The sequence below is a fragment of the Paroedura picta genome, chromosome 18, assembly GCF_049243985.1.
Source record: "Paroedura picta isolate Pp20150507F chromosome 18, Ppicta_v3.0, whole genome shotgun sequence".
In the NCBI taxonomy this organism is placed as follows: domain Eukaryota; kingdom Metazoa; phylum Chordata; class Lepidosauria; order Squamata; family Gekkonidae; genus Paroedura; species Paroedura picta.
This window is the reverse complement of record NC_135386.1, coordinates 7837501-7852051: the sequence shown is the minus strand read 5'-3', so window position 1 is coordinate 7852051 and position 14551 is coordinate 7837501. Positions and strand designations below refer to the sequence as shown.

General features: G+C 44.8%; 1 protein-coding gene across 1 annotated transcript in view; it reads left to right on the top strand.

Moving 5' to 3' along the window:
• Window positions 1-14551, top strand: part of FBN1 (fibrillin 1) — a 172795-nt gene that overhangs the window by 56053 nt on the left and 102191 nt on the right. Inside the window, exons 8-11 of the mRNA XM_077317419.1 lie at window positions 1396-1521; window positions 6131-6256; window positions 11067-11225; window positions 12979-13155. Of these exons, the coding sequence (XP_077173534.1) occupies window positions 1396-1521; window positions 6131-6256; window positions 11067-11225; window positions 12979-13155 (588 nt within the window). The remainder of the gene's footprint in view (window positions 1-1395; window positions 1522-6130; window positions 6257-11066; window positions 11226-12978; window positions 13156-14551) is intronic.

Here is a 14551-nt window from a genome sequence, read left to right as displayed (position 1 = left end):
CTCGTGAATCTGAAGTATGGGCAGGAGTATAACAATATTTTGTTGTTGTTATGTGCGAAGTCGTGTCCGACCCATCGCGACCCCATGGACAATGATCCTCCAGGCCTTCCTGTCCTCTACCATTCCCCGGAGTCCATTTAAGTTTGCACCTACTGCTTCAGTAACTCCATCCATCCACCTCATTCTCTGTCGTCCCCTTCTTCTTTTGCCCTCGATCTCTCCCAGCATTAGGCTCTTCTCCAGGGAGTCCTTCCTTCTCATGAGGTGGCCAAAATATTTGACTCTATGGATAGTTCCAATAGGCATAACAATATATGAGAATTTAAATAGCAAAATGCATGCTTAAGTGGTCAGCTTTCCCTGTCGTCCACATCGTCAGGGGTGGATAAGGCCTTTATCTTATTGGCAGTGCCCTCTGGGGTGCTATGCAGGAGTAACGGAAGAGGAGTTCTCATGGTTCTCACTATGGGACCCAAACTGTAACGATTGGGACAGGATTGGATCCCGCGTTTGTATCTGTTAGGAGAAAATGGCAAACTGAATTGGCTTCCTCCTGAATGTATTTATGCCTTTTAAACTTTAAGTACTAGATATCAGGATCATGAATTGGGTCCTTAGTTGAGTCAATGGGTTCTGGACTTCATTTTCCATTAATAGAAAGGATAAGGTAGTTTTCATGCACCCCTTCTTCCTGCTGTAGACTCCTGGTCTGCCTTTCATGGTGTTCTTCAGGCATCCATGTTCCCCAGATGGCTACATGGAGGGGGAGAGAATGGCTGGAAGATTCTCTTTCAAGGCCAAAAGTGGTTTGTCTGAGTGGAAAACATAATCTGGATCCTCTGTAATGGCTTTTGGTTTTCCTCTGCGAATCTTTGTTGTTGTTAGGTGCGAAGTCGTGTCCGACCCATCGCGACCCCATGGACAATGCTCCTCCAGGCCTTCCTGTCCTCTACCATTCCCCGGAGTCTATTTAAGCTCACACCGACTGCTTCAGTGACTCCATCCAGCCACCTCATTCTCTGTCGTCCCCTTCTTCTTTTGCCCTCGATCGCTCCCAGCATTAGGCTCTACTCCAGGGAGTCCTTCCTTCTCATGAGATGGCAAATCTAGTGGAATCTGCAAATCTAGTGGAATCAAACAAGCATAGAGGAAGGGACCTGGGGTGCTAGCATTTGATTAGGCCCTTTATTACTTAAGCAATAAACTGGAATGGAATAGCTTTAAAAATAAGCAAGATGTGTGTTAGAAGATCCATAGGGGACCATGGTCAATCAGTCACTCTTAGGAACTCAATGAATGGGATCCATTTCCTGTAAGAACAGTCGGATGTGGCCACAACAGAGTAGATTTTTATGTGAACAAATTGTTAACCTTTATTTTTTTTCCCCATCATAGATGTGGACGAATGCCAAGCAATCCCCGGGATCTGTCAGGGTGGGAATTGCATTAATACTGTTGGATCTTTTGAGTGCAAATGCCCAGCTGGACACAAGTTTAATGAAGCAACACAAAAATGTGATGGTAAGCCATTTCCATGACTCTCATCTGAAAAGAAAGGGCATGCGGGTTGTTTTTTAAGGGTTTCGAAAAGCAGCATCATTTTTTCAAATTTTCCTCGTTTGCTTGGACGTGAAAATATTAATGTCTTAATAGCACAAAGATCGTGTAAATATTATGCTTCGCTTGTGGGCCTCACCCGCCCGACAATAAATGTTTGTTTTTTAAAAAAATCTTTGTCCAACATTGTTTATATAACAGTGTGGGCTTCTAAAATGGGAACAGTAGATCAGAATGAAATGGTGAAAGGAAAGGATATAAGCTACAGATTAGCCTTAATGGCATAAAGACTCCGATGCATACAGATGAACGCAACTCAGGTGAACGCTCAAAGAGAATATACACAATGGCAACAAAGCACAATTTGCAATTTTAACAAAGAAAGAGTATTAACTCTTAACACCGAACGGAGTACATTGGCAACTTTAGACAGTAGAATGTGATTCTTCTCACTAAGACCCTTTATGCAGTGGGATCTTCACTGCCTCAGCTCTCGTGCAGAAGTACAAATTGGGTTTGGATGACATACACCAGGCCAAATGCTCCCCCATGTGAGTTCAGGAAGAGGTGGGACAACCTACCACAACTAAAACTCCCGCCTGCAGCCCGCCATGAAATCTCCAGTGCATAAATGGTCTAAGCAAGGCTTTGACAATTTGTAATTCATTCCCGCAGTTCAAACTGAACTATATAATCCTGAATTAAGCTACGCTATCCAGAAAAGACAGGGCAGGCAAAAATGATATGATGATATAATAGACAGATGGGAGGAAATGTAACTTGTGACTCCCTAGCTCTTTGACAAAACACTTACTTCTTGGTTCCTGTCTCGATTTAACCTCCTGCTGCAGCAAATGGGAATTCACACAATAAGTAAATAGCCCAGTGTCCTAAAGTTGCAGGGCCTTGGGCCACATGCCTCCTTAAAGGACTTCCCTCACTGTATCCTCTTAAGACAGGAAATCAAAAACACTGGCTAAAATTAGATTCATATGGGTAGCCGTGTTGGTCTGAAGTAGCACAATAAAATCAGAGTCCAGTGGCACCTTTAAGACTAACAAAGATTTATTCAGGGCGTGAGCTTTCATGTGCAAGTCTGAGGAAGAGTGCTTGCACTCGAAAACTCACGCCTTGAATAAATCTTTGTTGCTCTTAAAGGTGCTACTGGTCGCTGATTTTATTGTACTAGCTAAAATTGTTGTTGTTGTTGTTGTTGTTATTTCTTCCAATTCGCAACATGGCGACCCCCCGTCATGGGGTTTGCAAGACAGCAGAAGACCAAAGGCAGCGTGTCACTGCTTTCCCCTACACAGTGGTCTCCCAACACTGCTTAGCTTTTGAGCTCTGACAAGTCCAGTCCAGGGGGCTATTCAGGCTGCTAAAATAATAACCTTTCAACAACCAGCGCTTTGTCTTTTTTAATTTTTTTTTTTGTTGCCTTACGTAAACCAATTTGCAAAGACTTTGCCCCAGACAAATACAGTTTTCGTGCCGTCTGCCAATGCTGTTGGCAAAAGGACGGCCAGAGGCAGGAGTCGCTCCCTCCTCGAACCTGGCTGCAAGCGTTCCTTCCTCCAGGACAAATCACAAGCTCTGAGAATCCGGCGGTGCTGAAGGATGCGAAATGAATCAGGATTTGTTTCCCTGCCTCCCGTCTGCTTGAGCCTGGAAGCTCCAGTTTGGTGGGTCGGTCGGTCGGCCCGGAGGCTGCGGAAAGTCGTAGGGGTGCTGTGGAACGTCTGTGCTTCCAAAGCTGAATGTCTCTACGTCGCAAACTGAGCAAACAAGCACCAGGGGCTATATTTAAGATCTCATAGGCTGAATACTATATGGGGCAACCAGCTATGTTTGAGCAGCACAGGCTGTACCAGAGCTTTGACCGGAATGAATGGGAGTTCTGTCTGGCAGAACTAGGAAGCCGGTTTTTTTTGCAACAATGGTGAGGAGTCCTTCGTTCACTGAGAAGGGACCTGGAGTGCTTGTATTTGATAGGGCCCTTTATTACTTCTGTACGATAAACTGGAATGGAATAGCATTAAAAACAAGCAAGGTGTGTGTTAGCAGATGCATAGGGGACCATGGTCAATCAGTCCTTCTTAGGAACTCAATGAATGCGATCCGTTTCCTGTAAGAACGGTCGGATGTGGCCACTAATTAATACTTTATTACTCTGTTCAAAAGCCATTTTACAGATGTAATGGAGGTGGAGTAGGAGAGGATGCTGAAGCCTTCCTTAGGAACTTTTTAGAAGCGTGTTGATCCCGTAAAGGCACAATAATGCGAATACAGTTTTTGAGAACAGTTCAGAGAGTTGGGTGAGCCCTGGAATCTCTGAGTGGGCTTTCCTTATGTGTGGGCCTGCCCACCTGAGGACCTGGTTGACGATTGCCCCCTTCCGCCATGGCTCCAGGCCTTCCCTACGTGCTTGGCCTGCTGGCAGGCATCTGCAGAATGCCAGGAGACCCAACTTTCCACAGCAGGGGAAGGGCCATGGCTCAGTGGCATGAAGAAGATCCTGGATTCAGGTCATAAGAGATCTCAAAGACCATTACCCGAGGCCCTGAGGAGGAGATGGGGGAAACAATACTGACCTCGACAATATTGGCCTTAATGGTCCAGTGGTCTGGTTCAGTATAAGGCAGCTTTGTGGATCCATGTAAAAAGCAAAGAAATTTAGATTTCAAGGAGTGCCTTCTGCAATTTTACAAGCCCTGCTTTTGTGCCTTAAGCTGCAACTCTCGGGGGGTCCGAAAAATCAGCACAGCTTGGAGTCAGTGGTTTTCTAAACCAATCAAGACCAATAGTTTGCAGTTATCCCGGAGGCGCTCCCTTCTGGTTGCTATTATTCATTTCTGGCTTGTATTTTCAGGCTGTTGACCTTTGATGGTGATGATGGGGTTGGTTCATAGACCGTGATCGTGACTACTTTAACGCTGGGGGCGGAAAAGCTGGAAGCGAGGTGGATTGAAGTGGTGGCCCTGTCCCTCCCCACATATGCCCTGTCCCTCCCCACATTGCTTGCTGCTAGCATTGCCCTCCCTGCTTGTTAAAGCACTGTCCTGTTAATAATCAGGTAGGGTGTCCCCACAGCTCGGCAACCTCCTTGCCCCTCCCCTCAGCTCAGCTGAGGTTCACAGCTCAATTGTGGTGCTGTTAAAAGGCTGAGATTTCAGGGCTGGGCATTGCCATTTTGAAGGCAGTGCTAACTTCTGCCCACCTTAAGATTCCCCCGGGCAGATCTTTCAAACAGAGTTTCTGTGTACAACAGCCTAAGTCAGAGCAAAAGTGGTTCTCCTTTTCTCCGACATAAAGAGAACCTGGGAGCCCCTCAAGCCGTGCTCCGAAAGAGCATGGAGTGGCGTGGAAACTCCTAAATTAAGCGGGAGGCATACTGTGTGCCTCCTGGGAGAGGGGCCCTGGTGTGAAAAAAACCCTGGGAAAGTCAAGTCGGGCTTTTCATCCCATCTGTGAAGATACTTCCCTCTTACTGAATGTATCTCTAGGTGGCTTTTTGGCTGTTGGAATGGAGGATCCTGCAAAAACCAGCCACAAAATTCAGAATACTAGACTCCTTGGTGTGAACCTAATTAATGGAAGGGTTGCAAGTGGGCTCCCATTCAAGTATTTCTCTGACTCAAGTTCCCCGCTGTTTATCTTCAAATTAGTGTTGCCTCTGTTTACAGAGGGCCTGACCTTATTGAAAGCAAAATCCCCAGGCTTTATTTTAGGGCCGAGTTTAACCCAAACAGCCTATCACTGTTTATACTGCTGCGGACATTAATATAAATACCGCTGTCAACATTTAAGTGCTCCGGTTTCATTGAGGTAACTGCAAATCTGGCTTTTGCCTTTCCAGCCGCTGGCTTCATGGGACAAGAACTAAGCCCATTAAAAACGTCATGTGCGCTTTTATCATGGCGGGGTGAAGGCCTGGATTCATATGTGATTTGCAGCGGTATTATTATTTTGAAACTTCATACAATCAGGAACGCCGCCCTCTGATCTGAGATTAATTTCCTTTTAGTGCCAGTGTAAGGGTGGGTGGGTGTGTATGTGTGTCTCTCCATTTGAAATTTTTCTCTTGAAGAAAATTCAAATTCAAAAATTGAAGAAAATTCACTCTGTACGGGATAATGGGTGCTCTCATCTTAATGGGTGCTCTCATCCTGCCATGGTGGATGCAAGGGTGGGTGGGAGGGCCCAGCCAGTGGAAGGATCCCTGCCGGAACCCGACAAACAGCATAGATGGCTCCAGAGTTTCCATATTTCATAACTTATTCCTCATTTTATATAGCATTTTCATGGAGAGTTATAGGCACAGATTCCCTACACCTCCATGTGAAGCCAGCTGGGTGACCTTGGGTCATCACAGTTCTCCTAGAGCTCTCTCAGTCCCACTTACCTCACTTACTTGTGGGGAGAGGAAGGGAAGGCTCCTTCAGGTAAAAGGAAAATATAAAAACAGCTCTTCTTCGATAATCATTGTTCTTTTAAGATGGTTTCCTATGCCATTTTTGATGTTATTGTCATGAATATCATGATCAGATTTCCCCCTTCATCTTTTCTATTGAAGATATTGATGAGTGCAGTACCATCCCTGGAATCTGCGATGGAGGGGAGTGCTCCAACACAGTTAGCAGTTACTTTTGCAAATGTCCTTCTGGATATTACACAGCACCAGATGGCTCCAGGTGTATAGGTGAGTAAAGTACTGGTAGTCATTAAAATGCCACCTCTCTCTCCGTAAAGAGACTGTCATAACCTCCAAAAAAATTAGGTGCTTTCAAAAATTATTTGTAAAGTGAAAATAAGATGACTTTACGGGCTAAACATTGGTGGCATTCCTAGTCTTCCTTCCTTCCTTCCTTCCTTCCTTCCTTCCTTCCTTCCTTCCTTCCTTCCTTCCTTCCTTCCTTCCTTCCTTCCTTCCTTCCTTCCTTCCTTCCTTCCTTCCTTCCTTCCTTCCTTCCTTCCTTCCAGTTTCCTGCACTGTGCTAGGGCTGGGCTAGATAGCCCTGGAGATCCCTTCCAACTCTATAATTCTATGAATTTGAAGCAGACAGGCTCTTGAACTTCCCCTTTCCCCCTTTCTGGATATATAACTGTGAATACCCAAGAAGGGAAATAGCTATTCATTCAAATGTGGTTTTCCAGCTCAATTCTAGAATTTGCACCCACTTGTTTAAAAACTCATGGGCCTACTTTTGATCCCCAACTGCACCCAGAGGTGACCTGGCTAAGTACTGCCCAAACAGCTCCGTTATTTCCTAGAATGATGTCATTTGATTTCCCTCGATGGTTTCCATTTAGTGGAATTGTCACACATGCATTCAAAATAAACATCGGATAACCTGTTTTGTATGTCACCTACCTATGCTAACTGCAGAAGCAAGTTGCTTTTCAAGGGTATCTGCATTCTAAAATTCACCAGCAGCAACACATAAAATTCTAGCAGTGCTTCAACAGCCAGTAAGGGGTTATGTTCATGTAATGCATTTGGTTGTTGCACTAGCCAGATGTATTATGAAAAGCAAAGAAAGCATTCAGGGGAGAAGAAGGCAGGAAGTAATAGCTGCTCCCTTTAGCAAAGAAAGGGGATTATTAACAATCCCTCTCTTGTGACCTAACATCTTTCTTTTGTTAAGTCTGGACAATTCATGTATGTGGTGTGTTTGAACTGCAATCTGTGTACAGTCCCCAATGCAAGTGTTTGCCTATCTACATGTCAGGAAGGGTTATTTGAGGGGAAAAGGGAGAGCAAACCCAACACGGAATTAGAACCGCTGTTGTAAATTTTACTTTTTCTTAGAAATCTGGAACGGATTTACTCTGGGACGCGATTCATTTTGGAAAGCAGTTTTTTTTTTTTAAAGTATAAAGTATGTTGAGGGCTGTTTCCAATGTCTTCTGAGTTAGATGTTGCAGAGAGTGTGTTGTAATAAAAAATTCCTGGCTTCCTTTTGTAAAAATTACATACATCGTAACATAAAAAGTCGCTTTGCTTGGTATGACGCAAAGCCCTCCTCCTGCCCTGTTTAATATTTTTAAGCGATGACGTTTGGAAGCAAAGAGCCTAGCGCTTGATTTACAGAATTCCTGTAGCTCAAGTGCTGCTGCTTTAGGTCCTGCCCAACCAACTTGCCAGGACTTTAAAGCTGTTTTGAGCCATAGCTATTAAAACATGGTGTGGTCCTCTGCAGACTGATGCTAACAATTTCATGGAGACAAACACTGACCCTCATCCTTTCTGTTCATTGTCTCCACTTTGAGCTCATGTTGTGCCTTTTCTCCTAACTCCCTAACCCAGGGGTAGTCAAACTGCGGCCCTCCAGATGTCCATGGACATCTGGAGGGTCACCATTTGACTTTTGTTGTTGTTAGGTGCGAAATCGTGTCTGACCCATCGCGACCCCATGGACAATGATCCTCCAGGCCTTCCTGTCCTCCAACATTCCCCGGAGTCCATTTAAGTTTGCCCCGACTGCTTCAGTGACTCCATCCAGCCACCTCATTCTCTGTCGTCCCCTTCTTCTTTTGCCCTCGATCGCTCCCAGCATTAGGCTCCTCTCCAGGGAGTCCTTCCTTCTCATGAGGTGGCCGACCCCTGCCCTAATCATCTGAAACTTTGTGCACAATCCCTTCCGACCGCTCACTAAAGTTGCTTGAAGAAACATCTTGATCGAGCCCAGGCCCTGCTACCCAAGGTCATCCACCTGTCTTTTACCCTTGCAATAGAAGTCTTGCAATAGAAGTCTTAACAGGTTTCCGACGCAGTTTTGTTCCTTTCCCTATTTCCAGACTGAATTTGTTGCGGTTTTAAATGATTGGGTGTTTATGCGATGACAAGAAACAATGAAAGTGATATTCCAGGCCACGAGCCATGGTTAACTTTCAGTGTCATTTAAAAAAAAAAACAACAACAAGATGTGTTCAATGCAGAGCAGCATTAATTATCTACAAATACTTTGGTTTTGCAAGTTTCATATTTCTGATATTTAAAAAAAGGTTCTCGCCAAAACTTCTAGTCTGGAATTAGTTACAGTATGTTAATTAAACTTAGGACGCAAAGGCAAACCTTACATTGCTTTTATTGCATTTTGGCATTTCCAGTGTCTGTAATTCAGACTTAAAGCTCATGTGGGCCAAAATAGATATTTGATGTTAAAATGGCTCTGTTTCATTTCTTGTCCCAGGTTAAGGACATTCACAACTGATCTGTCCCTTCATGCATCACTTTGCGGGAAAATGTTCCTTTTCCAGCATTGTTTTGTAGGAGGAAAACTAGTAGCAGCTTTCAGGAAATATGGGCATCTAGGCACATTTTGGGGACAAAGAATCCCTTTTAAGAGGATCAGTGGTAATGTGCTTAGAAGGTTAGACACATTGGTTTCCTTTGTTCCTCTGTTATATGTGGTCAAACAAGTTTTGAAGGTTTTTGAAGCATTAGCTGGTTAGTGAGGATGAATGATAACACTCTGTGTGCATATGCCCATGTGCATGTATGGATATGCACCACATGGCACCTTCAGCACTCTGGATAAGTGGAGATTCAGAGATTCAGAGTACCTTTATTGGCATAAAATTGCAAAGCATAAAACGAAAATTTCGAACAGTTTCAGATGTAAACTCTATCGTAAAAGATTTTCATTTAAAATTGCCAGTAAAAACTTTGCTACTTTTATAATAGTTGCTGTGTCCCTCACATTTAGTATCATTTTAATCCAGTGTTTCTCGTTAGCACAGCTGAATTTCAATTTCTTCAGATGATTAGCTAACGGGCGACGAAATACTTCAAACTTAGGACACACCAGAAGTATATGGTACAACGTGTCAGGGACACAACATCCATGTAAACTGTATCTCTCCTGAGGAGGGAGATAAGTGGAGGATGATCATCAGCCTCCAGTTTTGGACACCAAAGCCCTCTTTACAAGCAACCTTTGAAAGGCTGCTCCGTTTTTGTTTTTCTTAGATAAAACGCAAGCACCTTCCTAAAGATAAACACCTAGCAGTGGACGGTCAGTCCCCTGCCTTGGACAGGAACTTACATGTGTAGAAGCCATTGAAAATCTCCCGTCTTGGGTGCTGATCAGACCCAGACCTGATCTGAATTGAATTCAGCAATTAGGTGACAAGTAGCTGATGCTTCACTCTTGCTGATGCTGGCAAATGGCAGTGCCAATCTATTCCTTTAAGAGCAGGAGACAAGCACTGAGCACTAAACGGTTAAACAGGGCCGTGAGTGTGTAGAATTGGCCAGGTCAGATTCCCAGAATCTCCTGGTTCAGTTTCTGGGGTCCTGGCCAATCATTGAGAAATCACGTCGAGGCGGGTCTAGCCTGCCAATAGAGTGGTCACATCTGCAGTTCTTTCCTCCCAAGATTTGACGCTGCCTTTTCCTCCTTTCCTTACAAACAGACTGACTTGTTTTATTGTGCAGCGTCAAATCGCACTGTAGCCTGTTATAGTCGGCTTGTCACGAAAGAGACCGATTGTGAAAGAAAGGGCTCAGAACTTTTAGACCGCATTGCAGGTTTTCAAAACAGTTGTATTTTCTCTCTCTCTCTCTCTCTCCTTTCTGCCAGCCCAGTCAAGACAGCTCTTTGCTGAACATCTCTCTCTCTTTTCTAAGTTACGAGTACATTATGTTCTCCGTATGGCGCATGCCTGGTGCAGTTTTCTGATACAGAGCCAGCCCGTTTGTCTGTAAACAGTTCTGATGGCACCAATTGATTTGTATTGTTCTTGCCTGTCTCACAGCCTGCATCTTTTCCGTCATGACCTTGGCAGGGGGAACCCAGGCTGATGAATAAACTAGGACTGAGCTCAGATGGAAGAGCCTTGTTGCCATACAATAATCGCTAATTGCAGGCAGAAGCCACAAGCAGCGGCATCATGCGCCGCATTGAAAGGTTTATTCGTACAGCCACATAAATAGCCCCTCAATGTCCTCCCCCAGCCCTCTAAATTGCAGCTACAAAGTGGTTTATGATTTTACAAAATATTGGCTGGAGGAAGGTTAGATTAGCAAACTTGCCCTTCTGACAGTGCCCCCCATTTTACCCTCTTTGCTGCCAGGGCCCCGGCTCAACGCTTGCTGATCTGTGTGGAAGAAACTGGACTTTTCCTTCTACAGAAGAGAAAAAGTGTCCAGTTTGCATGCAAGAGCAGCGCCTATTTCCTGGTGTGAAGGTGGCTCCTTATGGTCATTGCTTTACAGAAGAATTGAACTTCCCCCTGCATCTTCTCGGCCCACTCTTTTAATAATTTAAAACAAGCATCCTTAAGAAGTTACTAGCCAGCCTCGTACTGGGCAGTGGGGGTGGGGGAGAGCACCGTGCTGTTCCCATAAAATATTATTCGAAATCCTTGTCTTCTTTCTGTTTCTACGACTTATTTTTTGGCCGCTTCGTCTAGGGTTCCTGGCTTGTTCTTTTTAAACCAGCTCTCACCGCACTCATAAAACTGTTTGATGGAAGGGCGCCAACGTCTACCTGTCTTGTTCACAGATGTGCGTCCGGGATACTGCTTTTCTACCCTCACCAATGGCCGTTGTGGGAACCAGCTCCAGCAGGTGCTAACCAAGATCCAGTGCTGCTGTGACTCAGGACGGTGCTGGTCTCCGGGAGCGACAACTTCCCCCGAAATGTGTCCCATCCGCGCTACAGGTACGGAGCCATTCCGTTTCGATTTTTTCCTTCTTCCCTTGTCTTCTGTTTTTCTCGCTGAAAACTCAAGATTAATTTCATCATAAACTGATTCGATGTTACCCACCCTGAGTCTTACCTGAGAATTAATTAATGCTTTATTACCTATGTAGAGATTGCCCTGCCACAAATGCCAATGGAAATACGGAAGCCCTTCACATGTTGGGTGTGATGTAGCACATGTAATCTTGTGAAATGTTATGTGAATGATGGGCATACCATTGGACGAATAAAGGTTCTGAGCTAAGACTTGCTTCCGGTGTTGAGGTGATACTTGGAGGATATCTCTTTACAGGAAGCTGTCATCTGAATTTCCCCCGGGAGAATGGCAGTGTGTATTTTGAAATGACAAGGCTCATTTATTTTGCTAATTCTTTTTTTTATTTAGAATGCCCGAGTCCTGCTTTCCTTGTCCAAGCTAGCTTACAAAAAGTCAATTATAAACAGAAGGATGTAGCATGATTAAATCCAGTGAATGAAACCCAAAAACAATAAATACACAGGGAATCCAGCCAGCAACAGTCAAGGAAGCCTAACTCTCAAGTGCAGAAAGGCACAAAAACTCACCCAATTCATCCATCCATCCATCCATCCATCCATCCATCCATCCATCCATCCATCCATCCATCCATCCATCCATCCATTCATTCATTCATTCATTCATTCATTCATTCATTCATTCATTCATTCATTCATTCATTCATTATACTTATAGGCCTCCACTCTTGGCCAGCAAGCTCGCAGAGGCTAACAACAAATCTAAAATACAACATTAAAATTATTAATCTAAAACACAATATAATAAACGCAGCATCAAATGCCCCTCCCATACAACCCCCCCCCCTCCCCGGCTGCCATTCACAAGTAGCTGAAGATGTTACCCAATTGGGGGATATTGGAGGAGGGGCTCAAGATATTCCCTTGGCCTGGTCTCAACCAAAGCCTGGCCAAAGAGCTCTGTCTTACAGGCTTCACAGAACTGCATTAGCTCTGGCAGGACCTGTAGCTCTTCTGGGAGTTCATTCCACCAGACAAGAGCTAGGGCCAAAAAGCTACAAGTCTCCCAACCCAGAGCTGGCTCCCCTCTGCTACTTTGCCATTAAGTACTTTGAAAGTCAAAAACACCACTTTGATTTGGACCTGGAAGTAAATAGGAAGTGAGTGCCCAGTGCGTTACTCTTCCGGGTATTCGTATTATGACAGATTTCAGGCTAGGCATCTACTTCCTGCCAGATAGAGCCATGATACTATATTAAGACACATTTGGGAAAGAAAAGTGTCGCAGAGACATTGGTATCTTGGCGTAGTTAAAGAGAGACAAAATTCCCTGCAGTCTTTGAAGCTATTAATGCCTTTTTACATTGGAAGTAGAACCCAAATGATGTATAACACTTAGAAAACATTAGCTTTCTTGGCTACATTTCATAAAATCACAGCTTTGTATTCTTAATGAAATTCAGTGGTATGGACTGTTGGCATTTTAGTAACACAGCAGTTGCATGTAAACCATGTGCAGGTTCCAGGGCATCCTTAAGTGAGGCATCCATGGTAACCCCCATTTCCTCTGCCCCCCCCCCTATACAGCAGTAGCATGTCCATCTGCTTTTAATTGTGTGTTTGTGTGCACATGCAAACGAGCTGGTGCAGTGAGAAGAAAGTAGGTTGTTTCCTAATGTTGATAAAATAGTGTCCTTCTCTCTGTGTGCTTTTTCAGAGGAATATCGCAAATTATGTATCGTTGGCACTCTGCCTATGAGGCCAGAAATCCCGGTCCCTGGCATCCCCAGCATTCCTGGAGGCCCGGGCATCCCTCCTGGGATCTTCCCGCCTGACATATATCCTCAGCCAATACACCCACCAGATCTTCCAGTCCCGTCTTATAGACCACCAGGTAAACAAAAAGAATTGGAATGGAATATCGCTATTGCATTTCATCCTCTGTTTCTGAAGCGCGCATTTGACTGATGTCATGGATTGCCTCACCTGTCTACTGCTAAGTGTGGCTTGCACAAAACCCCAGATGCTTGCCTGCTTGGAAATGTCACACTGATGCTTAAGCATATTGTATACTTTATCTTTAGAGCCTCTTGTGGCGCAGGGTGGTAAGGCAGCAGACGTGCAGTCTGAAAGCTCTGCCCATGAGGCTGGGAGTTCGATCCCAGCAGCCGGCTCAAGGTTGGCTCAGCCTTCCATCCTTCCGAAGTCGGTCAAATGAGTACCCAGCTTGCTGGGATATAAACGGTAATGACTGGGGAAGGGAATGGCAAACCACCCTGTATTGAGTCTGCCAAGAAAACGCTAGAGGGCGTCACCCCAAGGGTCAGACATGACCCGGTGCTTTGCACAGGAGATACCTTTACCTCTATGCTTTATGCTTTATGCTTTATGCTTTATGCTTTATGCTTTGTTTGTTTGTTTGTTTATTTATTTATTTATCGCCCTTCCGTATGGCTCAGGCCGGTTTACGTACAACATGGGGGATACATAGATAAGTATACAAATATACTTATTTGTTCTCTCCCCAATGGAGACCCAAGGTGGCTTACAGGCTTCTGCTGTAATGCAAACCTGGGTCTCCCAGAACCGAGTCCAATTCCCCAACCGTTTCCCCCCCCCCTCCTGTTCCAACACCTAGAATGCTGATGTGGGTTTCTGATCCATTTTGCCCTCTTTTACAAGCATCCCCCACCTCACTTGGGGGCTTGAAGGCACTAAGAAGTACCAGTCAGTTTTGCAGATTTGTATTGTGCACAAACTCATGACGCTTCCTTTATCTAGTTCGACCAATGGTCCATCTAGCGCAGCACTGGAAGCATTTATTGGGAATCTCAGATAGAAAAAGGTCTTTCTCAACACTTGCTCCCTAAGATCCTTTTTCTGGAGGGGTTGGGATTCATTTATACCTGGGACCTTTGACATGCAAAGCATGTGCTGTGCTATTAAGTCACAGCCTTGGACCAAGGCAAATACCTTGATGGAGTACGCATGGGCTAAACCAGGCTTTTCCAACCAGAGTTTTGTGAAACCTTGGGATTCCTTGATGGCCCTGGAAGGGTTTCCCAAATGGGTGGGAGTTAATTATTTTTAACATACTTCTTAAATATTTATCGGGTGATATGGCCACGTATGCTCAAGTCAACTGCCCCCTGCCTCCCAAAATGGACAATGATGTACCTGGAGGGGGTGGCAAGGGGAAGGGCCACAGGGGAAGGGTCACTGGCAGTCTTCAAGCAAAGGTTGGATACACACTTTTCTTGGATGCTTTAGGATGCTTGGGGCTGATCCTG